Raw genomic sequence first — 18,304 nt, forward strand, 5'->3', positions numbered from 1 at the left:
ATATAATTTCCCAGAATAAACTGATTATTTCAGAACGATTATAATTTGATATTTTGTATTTCAATCATAGCATGGGAAAATGTCGGAAAGCATGAAGAAAACTAAGAAAACGATATTTCTGTTAAAAATATTTATCTTAGGTCAAAAACACTGGCCGAAAGCAGAAAGATAATCAAACAAAAGGATTTTCTGTCAAAATATCTAATTTAATTAATAGATACTACCAGACCAAGAGAATAATAATTTATTAAGTGTAGACTGAGACTGATATTATTCTTAATAGAATATAATTAAAATTGTCATATAAACGTGTATTATGTCTCACAGGTTTGAACAGTCATTACAAATATGAAAATTATATGCAACATTATGAGCACCAACGAGCAGGAATGCCAAATTAAAGTTAGCTAAATATCTAAATTTCAAACGGTCGTAAATGAAAAGATACTTGCATGGTTTCAATTCACAAGGATTTTAAAACCTTACATCATGTACATCTCACAAAAAACGTAATTAATATTTTACAAAAATCATAACAAATGTAATTAGTACTATCAAACTGTATATTATTTTATACTGTTTTAGTACGGATTTATAAGTCTCTGCTTATATTTTGTATAACAATATATACATACAGTGGAATGTTAGACTTTAAAAAGAGATTGATTTGATAAATACAATGTTCATCCGTAAATACTTGACATTTGTGTTTATTGATTTTATATTTCATTTTTCGGAAAAAATCACTAACAGGAATATATGTTAATTATAAAATTTATAATTTTTGTTTGTTTGTTTGTTTTAATAGTTCAACCTTATAGCATCTAAATACTTGTACTATGGTACGATTTCGAAAATTGTATTCCTTATGTTGACCTGCTATCCTACACGTCTTGATTCATTCACATTATAAATTACCCTGTTCACACGCACTATCGTTTGCGTTCACAACAATTCCGAATAAAATGTCAATGAATCCGAGGTCTAAACATTTGAGGTAGTTAGTTTGACAGCCGAATTCAACTATTAAATTAATATATGTGATAACGCAAATGCGTATTATTATCCATAGTATTAGACTAAGTGCGTATGCGTTTAAATTATTATTTCCTGCGCAAAAATACTACGTGCATGTACAAATATTAATGCGAATTTTCGCTCTTCTTATCTAAATTCAGGACATGGCAGTAAGAGCTTGGCATGTGACTTTCAGACATGGTCATCATCACTTACGGTATTCTTACCTCTTGCTGTTTTTTTTGTTTTCTTTTTTGAGTCACTGTCCTATTATAAACTTTGACATTTTCGAAATGCTAAGGATTTTCTACCCAAAGAATAAATTACCTAACTTCGTACTTTATTTGGTCTTTTGTTTACTTTTTTTATTCGAGCGTCACTGATGATGTTTTGTAGACAAAACTCGCGTCTGGCGTACAATATTTCAATCCTGGTATCTTTTTATATCTACATATCTTTTTATATAAATTGGTTCTTTTGAGTGTATGTAAAGGTATTCATAAAACTTCTGAAAATAAGATATTCTTCAAAACCAAGTTTCCCTGTAGAATATTTGGATTGATGTATGTAAAATCAGGAAATCCTTAAAATTTGAGTTGTTTTGGGAGACCAAAATAAGTCTCATTATAAGAGGTCCCAATGAAGCTAGTGTGTTACTCTCAAGAAAAATAAACGAAACCTTCTCATAAGTTGCATGCCACAGGGTTTCAAATCACATCTGTACAACATCTACCATGAGCACAGACAGCTTCTAACGAGTTGAGAATAACCGAAGGCATCCAGGAAACAACAAAATATGAAGAAATGATAGATAAAATAAATGCATCCGAATTATAAAGCAAACTGAGTGTTTAAATTTATATTGCAATTGGTTTGTGCAATTTGCACTAGACATCCGGTTTGTAGAAACTGGGATTTGCAAAATGGTTATGAAAAAATGGTGTACACTCTCAAGTAATGAATAAAAAAAGTCGAGCATTAAAATGTATATTCAAATACATGTAGTAGCTATATATGTCCACTTTTCTATTTACAACTATCTAACATTGTTTTCAATTGACTTGTGCAAATATTTACACACAATTTCATATTTTTAATAAAGGTGTTTTAACATCATCATTATCTGATTCTATTTACAGTAAATCATTGTAATTCAAAAGCAAACAAAAATTCAGCAACATTTTTTTTTGGTGACCAGTCGGCGGTCTTGGGTTCACGTATTGTTGCTTTTCTTTTTTTAAAGAAAGCAAATTGTTTGTTTTTTTTGTTTGTATAAGTTATTTTTCTATTTCTCTTACCAAAGCAATGACCGTGCTGTCACTTTATTTAGGAACTCCTTCTTATCCCCGTATAACAATTTAGTTACACTTCATTACAATGTTAACCATATGATGCTATTATGCATTTTCTATTTTGTTTTGTTATAAAAATAACAGTTGTTTTTTCTTTCATGTTATGGAGGGATGGCCATTTTGTTTCTGAAATTCGTACTAGACCTCTTTTTAATATTTAATTACACTTTCTCACTATTTTGGTGGGTAGTTTGGATTTGTGGACTTTGCTGCAGTATCATTAATTATTATAATAACTATTTGAATTAAATGACTAGATGTCCTCTCAATTTCCCAGAGGTTTCAAACCAAACCGAATATAACTTTACAGCAAGTTGCCTATATACGAATTCTACTAGGAATTTTCCGAAGAGTGACTGGTAAACAGAATCAGGGTCAATTGTTTCCTCCGTCCAGCGGATAACCCTTGCAAAATACGGCGTCCGTTTTGCTCTATTCTTGATGTATAAATGCGTGACCACGCCCTGTCAGAATGGGGACCATAAATGCGAAGTCTCATATAGAGAGAAAGTGGCATATTCTATGCACATTGAGATCCCTTGCAACAACTATTTGAGGTAGATGGCATGTTGCGAGAAAAACTTTCTGTTTCTGTCCAATAAATGGTAATTTACCAGTGGTTTTTCAAATTTTTTGGCCTTTATTACATTCGATCCCAATAACAATCAATCAATCAATCTATAAGGAATTTCATAACGGCCTCCATTACCATGGGAATCTCAAGGATATGAAAAATGAAATTGTTTTTTTCTTTCAATAATTTGAGTGTCTCAACAATTTGAACGCAATGTTGGTAAATTGAATCCCCTAAGTTAAGGTAAACAATTTTTTTTCACAATTTGGCAAAATATCATTAAGCTTTGAATTCCGAGAATATTGATGTATAAAACCCTATGGGAAAGCATATTCGTAGAATTTTCTTTAAAATTATTCGAACGTGATACTTTATAGGTTTTTATATTATTATCCCAGAACACCATTCCAAAAGAAAAAAAAGAGAGAAAGGAAAAAATATATATTCCCACATAATCAAACCATACAAACAATTACAGTAAGAATTGTAAAACAAACAAAAAAATGATCGTGTTTATATGAAAACATACAAGTTCGAGTGAAATACCATATTACTCGCAATTGTCATTATATGTCTTCTCCTGTCTTCCTTTGAAAACTCTCACAGCTGTCATTCATCTCAAAGTCACGCTATGATTTCAAGATTGAGTCAAAACTCCCTACTCACAATTACATGTAGTTCAATACCTCATGCCCTTAACGCCGATTTGAACAAGGAATCTTTGCTAGATCTCAACCACGCTACGTCAATATAAATATAAGAAGATGTGGTATGATTGGCAATGAGACAACTCTCCACCAGAGACCAAATGAAGAATAAGTAACAAATAAAGGTCACCGTAAGGCCTTCAACAATTAGCAAAATCCATACCGGAATTAATGAACAGAGACTTCTAGTTATATCAACACATCATACATTTCCAATCATTCAAGAAATACTGTAATGAATTGGCCACCGATCTCATTGTAAAATACTACACACCAATACAAACAACTATACAACCAATGTACACCTGTATTTATCGAGAGAGACAATTAAATCTATCTCCTGGCTCAGCGGAAGGCAATTTTTGATTTTTTTTTAATTAACTCATCAGGTGGATACAAATAGAAATACATATGACAAAAACCCAGAGTGGACGTGACCGGGAATTTGTACATCTCTGTTGGTCTCGTTGTAGCATGGTCGCCTCGAGAGTGGATGGTTGTGGGTTCAAAATCGAGACCGGGTCTAACCAAAGACATGAAAATTGGTATATGCTGTACTTATATAGTTTATTTGATTCTTGAACCAAAAATGTAAAGTTCTACCGAGCAAAAGGTTTTTATGATAAGAGACATTTGTTTTGGCCCCGGAAATTGTAAACTATAGAAAACTTAATCAAACCTTTTAAAATCATGTTAATTTTGTTAATAAACAGGCTATTGGACTCTTTAGTGCAGAAAGGTCACAAGCAACATCACACACATTTTGACAATACGACCATTTTTTATTCGGTTAAAAAAGATATGAGCAACAGCTTTATCCAAAAAGATAGTTTATATATATTTACATCTATGTTAAATACAGCGTGTACTAAAGAATCTTTTGGTGTTAAGCTGTTTTAATGGGGGCACCGATTGGATTTTCTTGAGGGAGGGTTCAACCGGATTTTAAAAACCAATATCTTGACCTTCCTATATTGACAACATATAAAAGTCTGTAAATATTATGTGATAATCTGGGAAATACTATGTACAAAATGTATGAGTATTTTCAAGTTCTGCACCACATTTAAAAACTATATAATAATTCAAATTTAAAGAACGATGTAATTCAAAACATTTTTTAAGTGATTCACTATAAGGATAGCACTACGTTTCTAATTGAAAATGTTACCTGCAATGTCTTAACCTTGGGATCCATTCCCTTTTCGTCAACAAGCCATTGTGTTACCTCCAACCCTCCATACTCAGCTGCTAAATGTAATGCTGTTTTACCTTCCTATATTGACAACATATAAAAGTCTGTAAATATTATGTGTTAATCTGGGAAATACTATATATGAGTATTTTTAAGTTCTGCACCACATTTAAAAACTATATAATAATTCAAATTTAAAGAACGATGTAATTCAAAACATTATTTAAGTGATTCACTATAAGAATATCACTACATTTATAATTGAAAATGTTACCTGCAATGTCTTAACCATGGGATCCATTCCTTTCTCTTCAACAAGCCATTGTGTTAACTTCAACCGAAATATACCCCTCACTGCCAAATGTAATGCTGTTTCACCTTCCTATAATGATAACATATAGAAGTCTGTAAATGGTATGTAATAATCCTGGAAGAATGGTATCATGAGCATTTCTAAATTCTGCACAACATTTAAAAAACTTTAAAAACAGGTCCTTGTATATTTGCATCCATTTTAGTGGGGTGTCAAATAACAGAATTTCTTAGATTTAATCTCCCTACCGAACAAAAAGCTAAATTACATGTCATTTGAAAGAGGAAACCATGTACTATAAGCCTGACGTAAGGATAAGATATGGTTCAAAAGATTGTAAAACGAAAGTTAAAAGGCCAACTTCACAATTTAAAACAATTCATTTTTTTTATTTTGATTTGTTTTCCTCTTATATTTACTGTTAAATAACAAACTTATACAGATTCTGCTTCATTAATAGTAGATATTTGTATAAGAACTAAATTCTAGATATTTCTTCACAAAAAGTTTCTCAAAAAGACTTTTTCAATTACAAAATTCAAAATACTTAGTACGAAGTTTTCAATCATATAAAGTCAAAATGACCTTGACCTTACAAATAATGTCAATTTCACGTAAAATATCATCTGTCATGAAAGAAAAAAACTACTATAGAGTTATTTTTCAACTATTAGTGTATACGTTGTATCAGTTCAAATTAGGTTAAATATAACATATTACTGATTTTGTCTTATATGTTTTCAAAAGGAATTTGTTTGGTTAAATCTATAAAACTGTTTCCAATTAGGTAGTTAAATTAATTAAATATCTTTAAGGTAGTCACATTACAAAATTACTGACTTTGTATGGGGTTGATACATAGAGAATAATACATGGTAAAATCCGTATCATATGCCGTAACATCCCAAGATACCAATATCAGCCAGAGGGCCTTTAGGCCCGAGGGATGATATTAGTCGATGGCGATACGGCATGTGATACGTATGTTGCCATGTTTTATATGCTTTATCATATATTTCAACAGAAGAGTATAATATGAACTGCTTTCTGATCCCTAGCACATGGGTTACCTTCAGTTCTACTGTTGTCTTGTTTTAAAAGCTTTACAAGAACTGCTCTTGAAATTAATCATCCGAATCACCTGGGTAACCTTAATATTTGAGTGCTGTTGTTTTAAAATATTTTGTTTATTGTATTTTTTTGTGTGTTTTGTACGGTATTTCATTGAGGTCTTTTTAATAGTTGCATTTCGTGTGTCAGAAATATGAAAACTCGACATTTGTGACGTCACATTCCAAACAATATAGTCATTTAATAAATTACGTCACGTCCGAAGTACCGTTCATTTATGATAAATTTTGAGGAAAACATTTTGATTTTTGTCTGGAGAAGCTTGCATAAATTAAAACGGAGTTAAAAAATGAGTAGGTGTGTAATAAAGGGTGCGATAAAGGGTAGGAGTGTGATAAAGGGTATGATAAAGGGTGCGCATCAAAGTTGCGCGATATGGATTAAACAGCAGGCTATTTATCAAATATTCAGAACTACTGTATTTACTACTAAATATATGATAAAATGATTTATCAACCCCCGAGATATGATATTTACCGAGGCCAACGATAAATCATTGTATCAACTGAAATCAAAAGTCAAAAACTGTTTTATTATATGACTCTTTATCCTTCCCAAATTTTCTAGTATTTGCTCAAGATACGTTTAAACTGGTGCATTGCTTTTCCGGTAATTGACATTTCATTTGCGTCTAAAAGATTCTTTCATTTGCGCCACAAACCGTATTTAATTTGTGCCAATAATATAGGCAAATAGTATATAAAGTAGTTTTATTCAAAAAAGACTTTTAATAACTATATAACTTTAAAACACAGTTTTTTATTGCATCGTAAAACATATTACTCCGAAATCTGTCATCGTAACCACAGTGAAAGCACTATACATTGATACAATCTTAATAAGAGACTTTTCTTGATAATGTTAAAACACAGTTCTGTTATAAATTAACGAGATCATGAAACCTTAAAGAAAGCACTATACACTGGAGTAAAAACCGAAAGTTTGTTCTGACAAAAACCTATAAGCGACAGATCGGATTCACTCATTTACACAGGATAACCTATATGTATGGTCTTAAGAAATTACAGATATATTTCCTGTATATACAAATGAGGAGATGTGGTATGATTGCCAATGAGACAACTATCCACCAAAGTTCAAATGAAGTAAATGAAAGCCATCATAGACAATCGTACGGTCTTTAAAAAACCAATTCCGTATAGTCGGCTATAAACGGCCCCAAGATGAAAAAAATTTTAATAATCCAATTCTAAGGAAACTAACGACCTGTTTGTCTAAGAATTGACAATGTCCATCTTGACACATAAAACATGTGAACACTATATGATTTTAAGCCAATAAGTGACTCTCACTTTTTTTTATTAAAAAATAGTATGAACTTATTTAGTTGCCCAGGGAGAATAATTTAAAAAAAGTCTTATTCACGATGTCACAACGAATTTTTAAAAACTTTTCCGTTATAGTCCGGCCGATTAGTGCAGGTATAGAGCAGAATTGCTCACTTGATGAGGAAAACATGAAACTTTGCATAGTAGTTCTGAGTTATATACCCTATGATTTCAGCTATGGACCCACTCTGAAATATTCAATATGGCTGCCATTTTCAAGATGGCGGAAAAACGGTATAAATATCAATATTGTCCTAAATGTATTCTATATAATTTCGGAAATTAAAGTAATGATTCTTTAAAAATGTACTTCATGTTCTTGAATTTGTTATCAATTAATTTTAAAATATAAAAAAAAAATGGTTATTTCTATAACACATACATTTGCTAATATGACAGCATATATATACAAAAACAAATAGTGAAATTCAAAATGTTAATCAATATGTTACATGTTATTGTAATTGTTCTTTAAACGCTTTCAGTTTTAATGGTTGGAATGAAATAGGTTGAAACGAGTCGATTGAACGCTAATATAGGTCGGTTAAATATCTTGGAATAGTAGGTATCATCTGAACGTTGAGGCAGTGCCGAGGGCACCTTGTCTCGTGTCTCTTCAATGCCACGTCTTACGTCATTTATCGCGTTTTCATCTGCCGTACCCACTACATCGACAAATTATTCTATGTAATCAATAGGTGTACCTTTCTTCAGGCTGATTAGACGATTGCCATCATTTAAAATGGTTAAGGGACAACTATTTCCTTTCCCAACTACGTGCGAAACCAATTCGCAACGATATTCAGTGATCATGGTCCTAAAATGCACTCCTGGTCAGCATTTTATTAGTTCTAATGGTAACAGTCATTTCTGAGTTTGGCGGAACTGTGATGGTTCGTTTTATGCAAACTTGCTGAGTTGAAATCTTGTTTCGACTGTTAACAAATGCCGCATTTATCACTTTATTGTTGATGGTAAATGTGGGAGTACTCAGGTTTATCACTGCGCTCAGTGTGTCCAAAATATCTAGCCTAAGTATAACATCGTCTGTTAACGGCTCTTTGCTTTAATTATCTTCCCAATAATAAGCTGTTAATCAAAACCACGTAGAGTTACAGTCTCCAAATCTCCATTTTCTGCCGGAATTAATTTCTCAATTACCATTCCAGCAGTGTTCACAATCATGCTCACATTCTAGTCATGTAGAGTACCTCGTACTGCTAAGCTCTGTCAAATGATTCGTCTGATGACAATATCGGACGAGGCCATGGGCCTCTGTTCGATTTTGTGATGAGGTGATGTTTCATGGCCAATAGACTTTGGAATCGTGCGTTGGCCTACTCGCCCGACCCTTTGCTGTTTATAGACTCCATTGTTGGGGTTGCACTTTGATTTGCTCCGTATCCTTGGGAAGGTGGCCGTTGTCCGAAATAACCGGAATTTCTGGAGTTTCTCCGTGGAGATTCTAACAGTTTTCTTTAGAGACTATATGATCTCTAGCTTAGTGGGGGTGTTGCTCATCGATATGCATTAAGCTTGGGTGTATTTCTATCTGGCGATCTACCGCGATTGTATTTCTCGGGAGATCTTACACGTGTATATTGATCAGGTGATCTTCCATTGAACTGGTGATCTTACATGAGTATTTAATCAGAAGAACCGAGGTTATGTTGATCGGACATCCACGGTTATGCTGAGTAGTGGATGCATAACATCAGCTTGTTTTGGGACAATTTGTGTGAGGTTATGCACCTCATTATCCATAGGACTGCTCATATTTCCTTTATAGGTCGGTGATACTGCGCCATCAGCAAAGTAGAATTGTCGATGGTCATTATAGGCACTTTTTAATCCATATATCGCCATTTTGTTTGCTATTGTGGTTTTTAATTGTTTTAACTTCTTGTTGGATGTTTCTGGGTTCCTCACTATTATGATTACTGCTGTACCCATATTTTGACTATTTTATTTAGTATGTCTGTTTAGTTCGCGCATCATTGTAAATATAACGGAATTTGATAAGACAGTCGTACAAAGTGAGAGGGTTAGCACTATAAAACCAGGTTTAATCCACCATTTTCTAAATTTGAAAATGCCTGTACCAAGTCAGGAATATTACAGTCGTTGTCCACTCGTTTTGGATGTGTTTTGTCATTTGATTTTGCCAAGATTAGGGGCTTTCCGAGTTGATTTTCCTCTGAATTCAGTAATTTAGTGATTGTCTTTACATACTCAGAGGAATGCTTCGTTCGGGTCCAATTTGCTTTGATCGTCTTTCCTGCTGAAGCGCTGCTCCAATGCTTTTTTAAGGCCTTGGAATCATCATCTGTGTTTACCTTTCGAGCGTACTCAAAGCCAACATCGGCCTGGAAATCTGGGGCCTACACACAATTTTCCTGTTTTCCCATTGTCATCTACCGGCAGTTCGTTCAAACTGCTAAATGAACGCCTTCCAATTCAAGGATCCCCTTCAATTGAGTTTTTGCAATTTTGTCAGCTGTGGGCTTCGGCTCCGGTCCCTTGCACCAAGATTTTTCTGCCATCGGGTATATTCTCTCTGCAATGACGAGTCTGAAGAAGAGCTGTTGTCTCACTCTTTTGGTTTCCTCTTCACTTTCCTGGATCGGTCACTGGAGTCAGCTTGCTGTTATGGGAAGCCTGTTAGAGCTCCAGGAGCTGACGAGGTTGTCATAATTGGAGTGATAAATGTGGGATTTGCCTTTGACTCGAATTCGAAGGGGATGATACCGTAAGTAGGCACTGCATTCAGCATTGGAGAAACTTGAAAGGATCCACTTGCAGCCAACTGTTTCTGTAATGGTGTGCTGCTCTGAACCAAATATTATTGACTCATAGTAGATGTTAGGTGTGCGTAAGAAGACACATTAGCCTTTTGCTGGTATCCTTGATTAGTACTAGAGGTTTATAGTATGTTTTAAAATGGAAATTGTAGTTGAATTATTTGAACTGTCTCATGCAGGGCCGAGAGCCCTAACATAGGACTTTTGACTTAAAGTGAAGACACCTTCAACAGAGTTGGCGCGGTTGATGGTTCATGCGAACTACAATTGGAGAAAGACCTAAGGCAAGGATTTTGTTGTGTACTTTTGGTAAACTTGCGTTGTACTGAGTAAGGTCAAATTTTGGCTTAGATGATGTGTCCATTGCAGGAATTTTAACTTCTTTATTTCGATTGTCCATTAATTAATGTACAACATATACTAGTACCCTGCTGTCCAAATGCACTTTTAAATTGAACTGTGTCTCCTTCGTCCGTTGTTGTCAGCTTGTCCATCCGTCTCAACACAACATTGAATATCTTATTGGTCTGACCATCAATTCCGTAAAGCAATTACCACTAATTTTGTGGTCTATCCTGCCTTCAGACTGCTGAAATTGCTGAGATATTGCTCCCATCTGTTCTTTATTGATATGCATTGCTCCTTCTGTTCAGCTTGAATCGTAATGAGACCAACATATATTTTATCAATTCGCGCTTCGCTCTGTTTTATTTTGCGGTAAATCTCACTTGTTCTTTGAGCATAAGATTTTCTATCTGCTAAAAGTCCTTGGTACAATTGTTTAATAGTCATTTCTGAGCTGTCCTCTGTTAAAGCGTCGTCAGCTGTGGATTTCTCCATATCCCCAAGTGGTTCAGTTTCTGCCATTTCAATGTTCTTGGCCTTGTTGTCCTCAATTCCTGCCTTTTCACTGATATATGTTTAAATGATTCTCAATTCACAGTATAATATCTCAAATTGCAAAATATTGCGACCCAAGAAATAAGATAGGCACTGAATAATATCTAAAGGCAGATCAATCCCAAATCAAAGCTTTTATGTGTGACCCAAAACAACAAATATTGCAGCTTTTTATGAAAGCTACTACTGCAGCTTTTTATGATAGCTACTACTTTGTGTATGAAATCACAAGAAAGGCAAAATCAAAAAAGACAGAACTGGGACAGATACTAAGTGACACTATACATCAATAAAATGCTTATATTCAGGTCAATTCTCAATAATGACTATTTGCTTATTTTTCAAGGCGGCCATTTTAAAAATAGCCATTTTGTTTTTCAAAAATAGATTAAAACAAAATATTGCTAAGTACGCCAAGTCATTCAAATAAAATTATATTGATTTTTGTGCTTCCAGATCAAATCCACTGTGGTTTGTGCAATACTGGAAAATATTTTAGAACGTACGGCAGCCATCTTGAAATAAGCCGCCATATTGAATTTTGAGGGTGGGTCCATAGCTAATATTACTCAGTACACAAAAATGTACCATCATGCAAAAATTGGTGCTTTCCTCATTATTTGAGCAATCATTTCACCGATCGGCCGGACTATTATATGTTACCTGTTAAATGGCGCAAATATAGTTTTCATTTTTTGGCGCAAATGAAAGATTGGAATTTGTAAATGCAATGCGCCCTTTTAAACTGCTCCCTTTTTTTATTCTGAATATATCATCTGCTTTTACAGTTGCTAATTTTCATAAGTTGAAGAATTCAATAAAGTTTACTGAAAAAAAAATACAACGAAAACAAGGAGATGAGAAAAAATACACCGAAAACAAGAAGAAAAAGGAAAAAAAAACAGAAATTTACATGGTGTCACGAACCTACGTTATTGGCGTTGCCTTGGGATATCTATATTTAGCTAAAAGGATCCTGTTCCAAATCTTATATTAACATTTCGTGATTTTTGTCGCGATGAGTATAATGTTTTATACAAGAGGTTTTCCAATGATATTCGCCAAATTTAAAGTTATATAACAATTACTTATAGGGGTAAATTCAGTAAATAAATATACGTCATAAGGGACCGCCCATTTAGGGGAGAGCTTTCTGTATAACACTGAAGTCATATGCTCTTCTGATTGGTAGATAATGTTTGTAATAAATATTTTTTGGCAGATGGATCAAAACTAGAGTTGAAAAAAATAAAAAAATAAAGGCTCCTAATGTATATAAAATCATATGAAAAAAACAGATAACCTCCCTTTGACATAGTGATTTTTTTTAAGCTGCGTTCCCCATGTTAAGTTGTAGAACAAGTGGTAAATAAGCACTTTTCTAGTATTTTAACACTCGAATAATCTGACCGCATGAAGGTATTCATTCATTTTTACATAGCGCATTGCATTTCTTTATTTAAAAACTATATATGCTATACTAGACAACTTTTCATGATTATATGTCCTTCATCTAGGAAACTAGTGTTGAAATGTTTGTAATTGGATTTTTATGTTAAATACTTGCTTTTGAATATTCTAAATTGCTACTTTAATCTTCCAAATGCAAAGTTTGGTTATACTTAGTCTTTATTTATTCATATTTGGCACTTTTTTCTACTTCAGTTCTGGCTGTCTAATTTTGAAGAATCCATCCTGATGTCGGGGTAACAGGAATTTCTGTAGAGTGATTGGCAATGACATTTTGTGAACTTACAAGTAATTAAAACACATATTTAGTATATTGAAACATAATTGTTGTTTTATTTGGTATCAAACTCCTTACAAACGCCTTCGAAAAGTATTTTGTGGTCTTTTCATGGTATTTAATCAAAAACTTCCATATAAGGAAAAACTTAACTAAGAGTATACCAAGTCTTTAGTTTCTAGGTGTACTTGTAATACTGGTCAAAGCCAACACAGAAAACAATTCATATTTATTAAACAAAGTATTTTACACCATTCTTTTAAAAACAGTCAATGTGCAACTTTATATACCAAATATACATTGGCCGCAGTATGGGCTGGAATATCAATTTTTCTCTATCTTTACAAATTCAGCATTTATGAATGTTGTATTGAAACTGTAACTTGAAAATTGGATACCTTACATGTTTATTGCAAGTTATAGATAAATTCAAATAAAACTGTGTCAGTTGACAATTTAAATCGAGACTAATTATACGTTGTGAGTTATCGAGAAACTTTCCAAAAGATGATATGATACTCTTGCTCATTATTATATCTACAACACTTCTTGCTTAACATAAATAGTAAAATTGATTATGCTATAGCTAGTGAACATCTTCTGTCCTCAATTCTATATTTTTCTACACATGAAATTAGTTGCTTTTCTGATCATTCACAGATTAAACTACGTCTCAAATATTAATTGAGGAAGAATGTTTCATTAGAATGACTTACTACTATCTGCCAAAATACTGTTATAGAATCGACTAATGAGTTTATAGCAAACATTGTAAATGCTCTCTGTGATGAAACTATTATGAATGATATTATAAATGTTGATACCAAAACATTTACAGTGGTCCAAAATGGAATTAATTCGGCAACTGAAGAGCTTAATAGAAAGCAGACTAATCATGCCGAATGGTGAGAAAAAGAAAGACCAACAGAAAACTTGTTAGACAAAAGTGGTCCGACATAACAATATTTGAACAATAAAAATCTTTAAATGTTATCAGTTACAAGATAATGAAACCTCCGTTTAATGTTAAACACAAAAAAAAAAAACAGGCTAATAAGAAATTAATTTTTGATAAACTCTCAAACAAGAAATTTCTAACATTGAAAACATATTGAAAATTATTAATATTATGCTGAAACAAACAAATCAATTATATAAGCGGAAAAAATTAATGGGTTCTTAAAAGTCTAAAGACAGGCATACTAAGTGGTTCTGGTGGCATTGTTAATGAAATACTAAAGTATAGCAGTAATTTTAAAATTACTTCTGATCACTAACTAACCTGTTTAATTAAATATTAAAGAATAAAAACAAAAAAACTGGCTATTATCCAGTGCAATGGAACAAATCATATTTATTTTTACATTGTATTACATAAGTCTTGAAACAAACTTGACCCGTCAAATTAAAGGGGGATTTCACTAATAAATAGTCTGGCAAAGATTGTCGGTGCCAACAACAGGTGGAACATGTTGATGAGATATACGTTCTTTAATTCACATTTTGGTTATATTAAAAACTTCATAACAAATACAACTAAATTATATGCATGATTTGTGGATTTCCAAAAAGCTATCGACTTAGTGTGGAGAGATGTTATGCTTAACAAGTTATCTGATATTTATATAGAGAAATATTTATATAATGCTATCAAAAATATCCTTTCTGAAACAGAAATAGCCCTAAAGATTGACCATAAACATTCAGAATATTTTAAAATACTAAGAGGGGTAAAACAAAAGGATTCCATCAGCCCCACCCTATTTGAAAATCTTTACAAATTACCTTAGTCCAAGCTTTAACAGTGAGGAGTGCAGACCCGTAAATTATCAAACTCTTATGTTGGTTCACTTTCATTTGCAGATGACTTTCTAATCATGTCTGAAGGTAATGAAGTCTTACAAAACAGTCTTGATGAACTTAACAATGTTCGTGACGATTGGCAACTAACTTTAAATATCAAAAAGACAAAAACTACGGTTATCCAATAACAGACAAATTATAGTTCCCCTTTTGTATAATGTAAAGGTAACATGCCACAGAATGCAACTGAATATAATTTTTAGGTTACCTATCAAAGTGTAATGGTAATTATAAACATAGTCTCGACGAGTTTGCAAAAGACGACAGGTAAGTTTTATGTTCCTTTAGAGCAAAGACAGCCTCTCAGTGCATGTTACCTATTTCGGTGTCAAAACTCTCTTTGATAAATTGGTCAATCCCAATTTGACTTACACATCTGAAATTTCCTACATGAATTATATGCTTTAGTACCATAGGGCAAAGCATAGAACTGCCCACAGAACTTTATTGATGAAACACCTTTTGAAAAAATTCATCTTTTTTGTTAATACCTCCTTGGAACCAAGAAGACCTCATCACATATAGTTGTGAGATTTGAACTAGGTAGACTTCCAGTTGGAAATTAATTACTACCCAATCTTTTTATACGCCCGTCCGTCCATCTGTCCGTCCGTCGTCAACATGTCGGACAATAACTCAAATCCGCTTTCACCAATTTGCATGAAACTTTGGTGAATTATTTATATCTATTGACTTGAACTCTCTTTCGATATTTATTAATTTTAGATTTTACATTTCCGAGTTATGGGTTTCTATTCATTACAAATGGGAGATTTTCCTGTTTTCGAAAAATAACCCCAAAACACAACCACCAACTTGCAAGAAACTTTGGGGAATTCGATATATCTATTAACATGAGCTCCCTTTCGATTTTTATTAATTTTAGATGTTACGTTTCCGAGTAATGGGGTTTTATTTATTAAAAGAGGGGTTACAGTTTTCGGACAATAACTCAAAATGCTTTGATCATTTTTCATGAACTTTGGTGAATTGTTAATATGAATTAACGTAAGTTCCCTTTTAAGTTTTATAAATTTCAGATTTAACGTTTCCGAGATATGGGATTTTATTCATAAAAAGGGGGTGACTTTCCATTTTCCTGTAAATATATTTCAAGTACGTTGAGCAGTTTTCATGAAACTTTGTTGACTGGTTTATAACTATAAAGTAACGTCCCTTTAGTTATTTTTAATAAATTTCTGATATGACATTGATAAGTTATTGAACTTTATTCTTTGAAAAGTGACAGGCGTATCATGTGCTCATGGTGTAGCTGTGTATTATATCCTTAAGCTGAATATTGATCATTTAAACCATTTATTGAACGAAAATTTCGAACTGTCAAAATCAATTGATTTACAAGGTGTATATTCTTGGTATACATATGCTAAGAACGTTTTACCAGACATTAACATTAAAGACAAAGTGTCCAACTGTTAGAATTTTACATAATTATATTTAAAACATTTAAAATCAACAATTGAAAATGAAATAATGACTATTATAAAAATTTATATAAAGTAAAAGATAAAAAATCGACGAAAGTAGCAAGCGTTTTCTGTATAAAAAACTAAACCCTTCGCTTAAAACAAACTTTTTACTAATTGTTTAATGATGATTTTTCTATCTTGAGTATTTTTTTTACTAAACTTCGTTTAAATGACCAAGCATAGTCTTTGAATAAAAAAAAATGGTCGTTACATTTAAGGTCCTTGAGAACAAAGACTGTGCAAAACCTGCAAAGTCATCGATGATGAATCACATTTTATTCTGAATTGCAACGTAAACCAGAATATCAGACAAAATGTATTTAAATATATCATTAAGATAATGAACATTTAATTCATTTCCATGATGAGCAACAATAAGTGTTGATATCAAACCTCGCCTCCTTTAGACATGATAGAATTATATGCTTATTTTTTTTAAAGATCAATAGCACTGAGGGCTATTGAAAATTGTAATATTGTAAATCTATCACTTAAGTTTTTTTTGGATTCTGTGTCATTTGTCTCGTATTCTGTTTTGTTGTGTGTTTAAAGTATTGCCACAAAAATAATGTAAATGTTTAATGACAATAACTTTGAGTTGATTTGATTTGAATATACAAATAAAGAAATGTGGAATGATAACAAATGACAACTTTCAACTAGAGACTTATTGACGTGGATTCAATCAACTATAGGTCAGCGTACCATCTTCAACAATGACAAAAGTCATAAGTTACAGCACTTCAACTTTGATAGAATAAATTCATGATGGAGTGGTCATTGAATAATTGAACGATTGATTGGTTGTTTCAAAGTAGTATTTATCATATCATCTCGAACGAGCCCTGTTTGATCAATTTTGTCTATCCTTTGTTTTTATCATTTAAATGATTATAATTATACCTCTCTTTGTCTAAAGTGGACGATATATAGTGATTTAAGTTTTTTTTGCGTGAACCCCTCACGCTTATAAATTGGTGAGCTTTTTGGAGTAATTATCGGCCATTCGATATCCTCGGAATCAAGATTCTCGGAACGTCTCGAACATTTTCGATCATTCATACAGATAGTTATCTATGTCTTTGATACGGTATCTCTATGGAAAGGCCACCACGTGACATTGTATATTTCAACAATCAAATTTCATTTGTAGGTTGGAAAGTAAAACAATAAAAACTAGGTTGCAGTCAAAACATCATTTATATGTTAAAACATATTTGCCTTTTGACAAAACATATATGTTTTTAATAATGTGAATGTTTATTTAATACCAAGTATAATGATAACGCAATCATATGATTCATGCTTTGAACCGGTCCCTGTACACGTTGTGTGTGTATATTATTTAATACAGCGTGCTGTTGTGCATTGTGACAATAAACCTCGGAATAGTTTATTGAAATATAATGTCCCAGAATAAACTGAACGTTTATCATTTGATATTTTGTATTTCAATCATAGCATGGGAAAATGTCGGAAATCATGAAGAAAACTAAGAAAACGATATTTCTGTTATTTTTTTTTATCTTAGGTCAGAAACACTGGTCGGAAAGCAGAAAGTCAATCAAACAAAACGATTGTCTGTCAAACATATCTAATTTCATTAATAGATACTACCAGACCAAGAGAATATTAATTTATTAAGTTTAAACTGAGACTGAATTTAGACTTAATAGAATATAATTAAAATTGTCATATATACGTGCATTATGTCTCACAGGTTTGAACAGTCATTACATTTATGAAAATTATATGTAACATTATGAGCACCAACACTACAAAAGTCAAAAAGTCTGAAAAGACCAGTTTTTGTCTTGATTTGCATGAACTTTTACTCGAAATTTTCAAAAAGTATGACTTGTGTC

At 32.5% G+C, this 18,304-nt stretch overlaps 2 protein-coding genes across 2 annotated transcripts in view; one reads left to right on the forward strand and one right to left on the reverse strand.

Moving 5' to 3' along the window:
* The window catches only part of LOC143079539 (uncharacterized), an 87,817-nt gene extending 82,594 nt beyond the window's left edge, over positions 1–5,223 (reverse strand). Inside the window, exons 1-2 of the mRNA XM_076254942.1 lie at positions 5,120–5,223; positions 4,822–4,926 (exon numbers count right to left, since the gene is read on the reverse strand). Coding sequence (XP_076111057.1) covers positions 4,822–4,926; positions 5,120–5,146 — 132 coding nt within the window. The 5' untranslated portion in view covers positions 5,147–5,223. The remainder of the gene's footprint in view (positions 1–4,821; positions 4,927–5,119) is intronic.
* The window catches only part of LOC143079541 (uncharacterized), a 303,363-nt gene that overhangs the window by 121,447 nt on the left and 163,612 nt on the right, over positions 1–18,304 (forward strand). The window lies entirely within an intron of this gene.

Source organism: Mytilus galloprovincialis, chromosome 6 (genome assembly GCF_965363235.1).
Source record: "Mytilus galloprovincialis chromosome 6, xbMytGall1.hap1.1, whole genome shotgun sequence".
Lineage (NCBI taxonomy): Eukaryota > Metazoa > Mollusca > Bivalvia > Mytilida > Mytilidae > Mytilus > Mytilus galloprovincialis.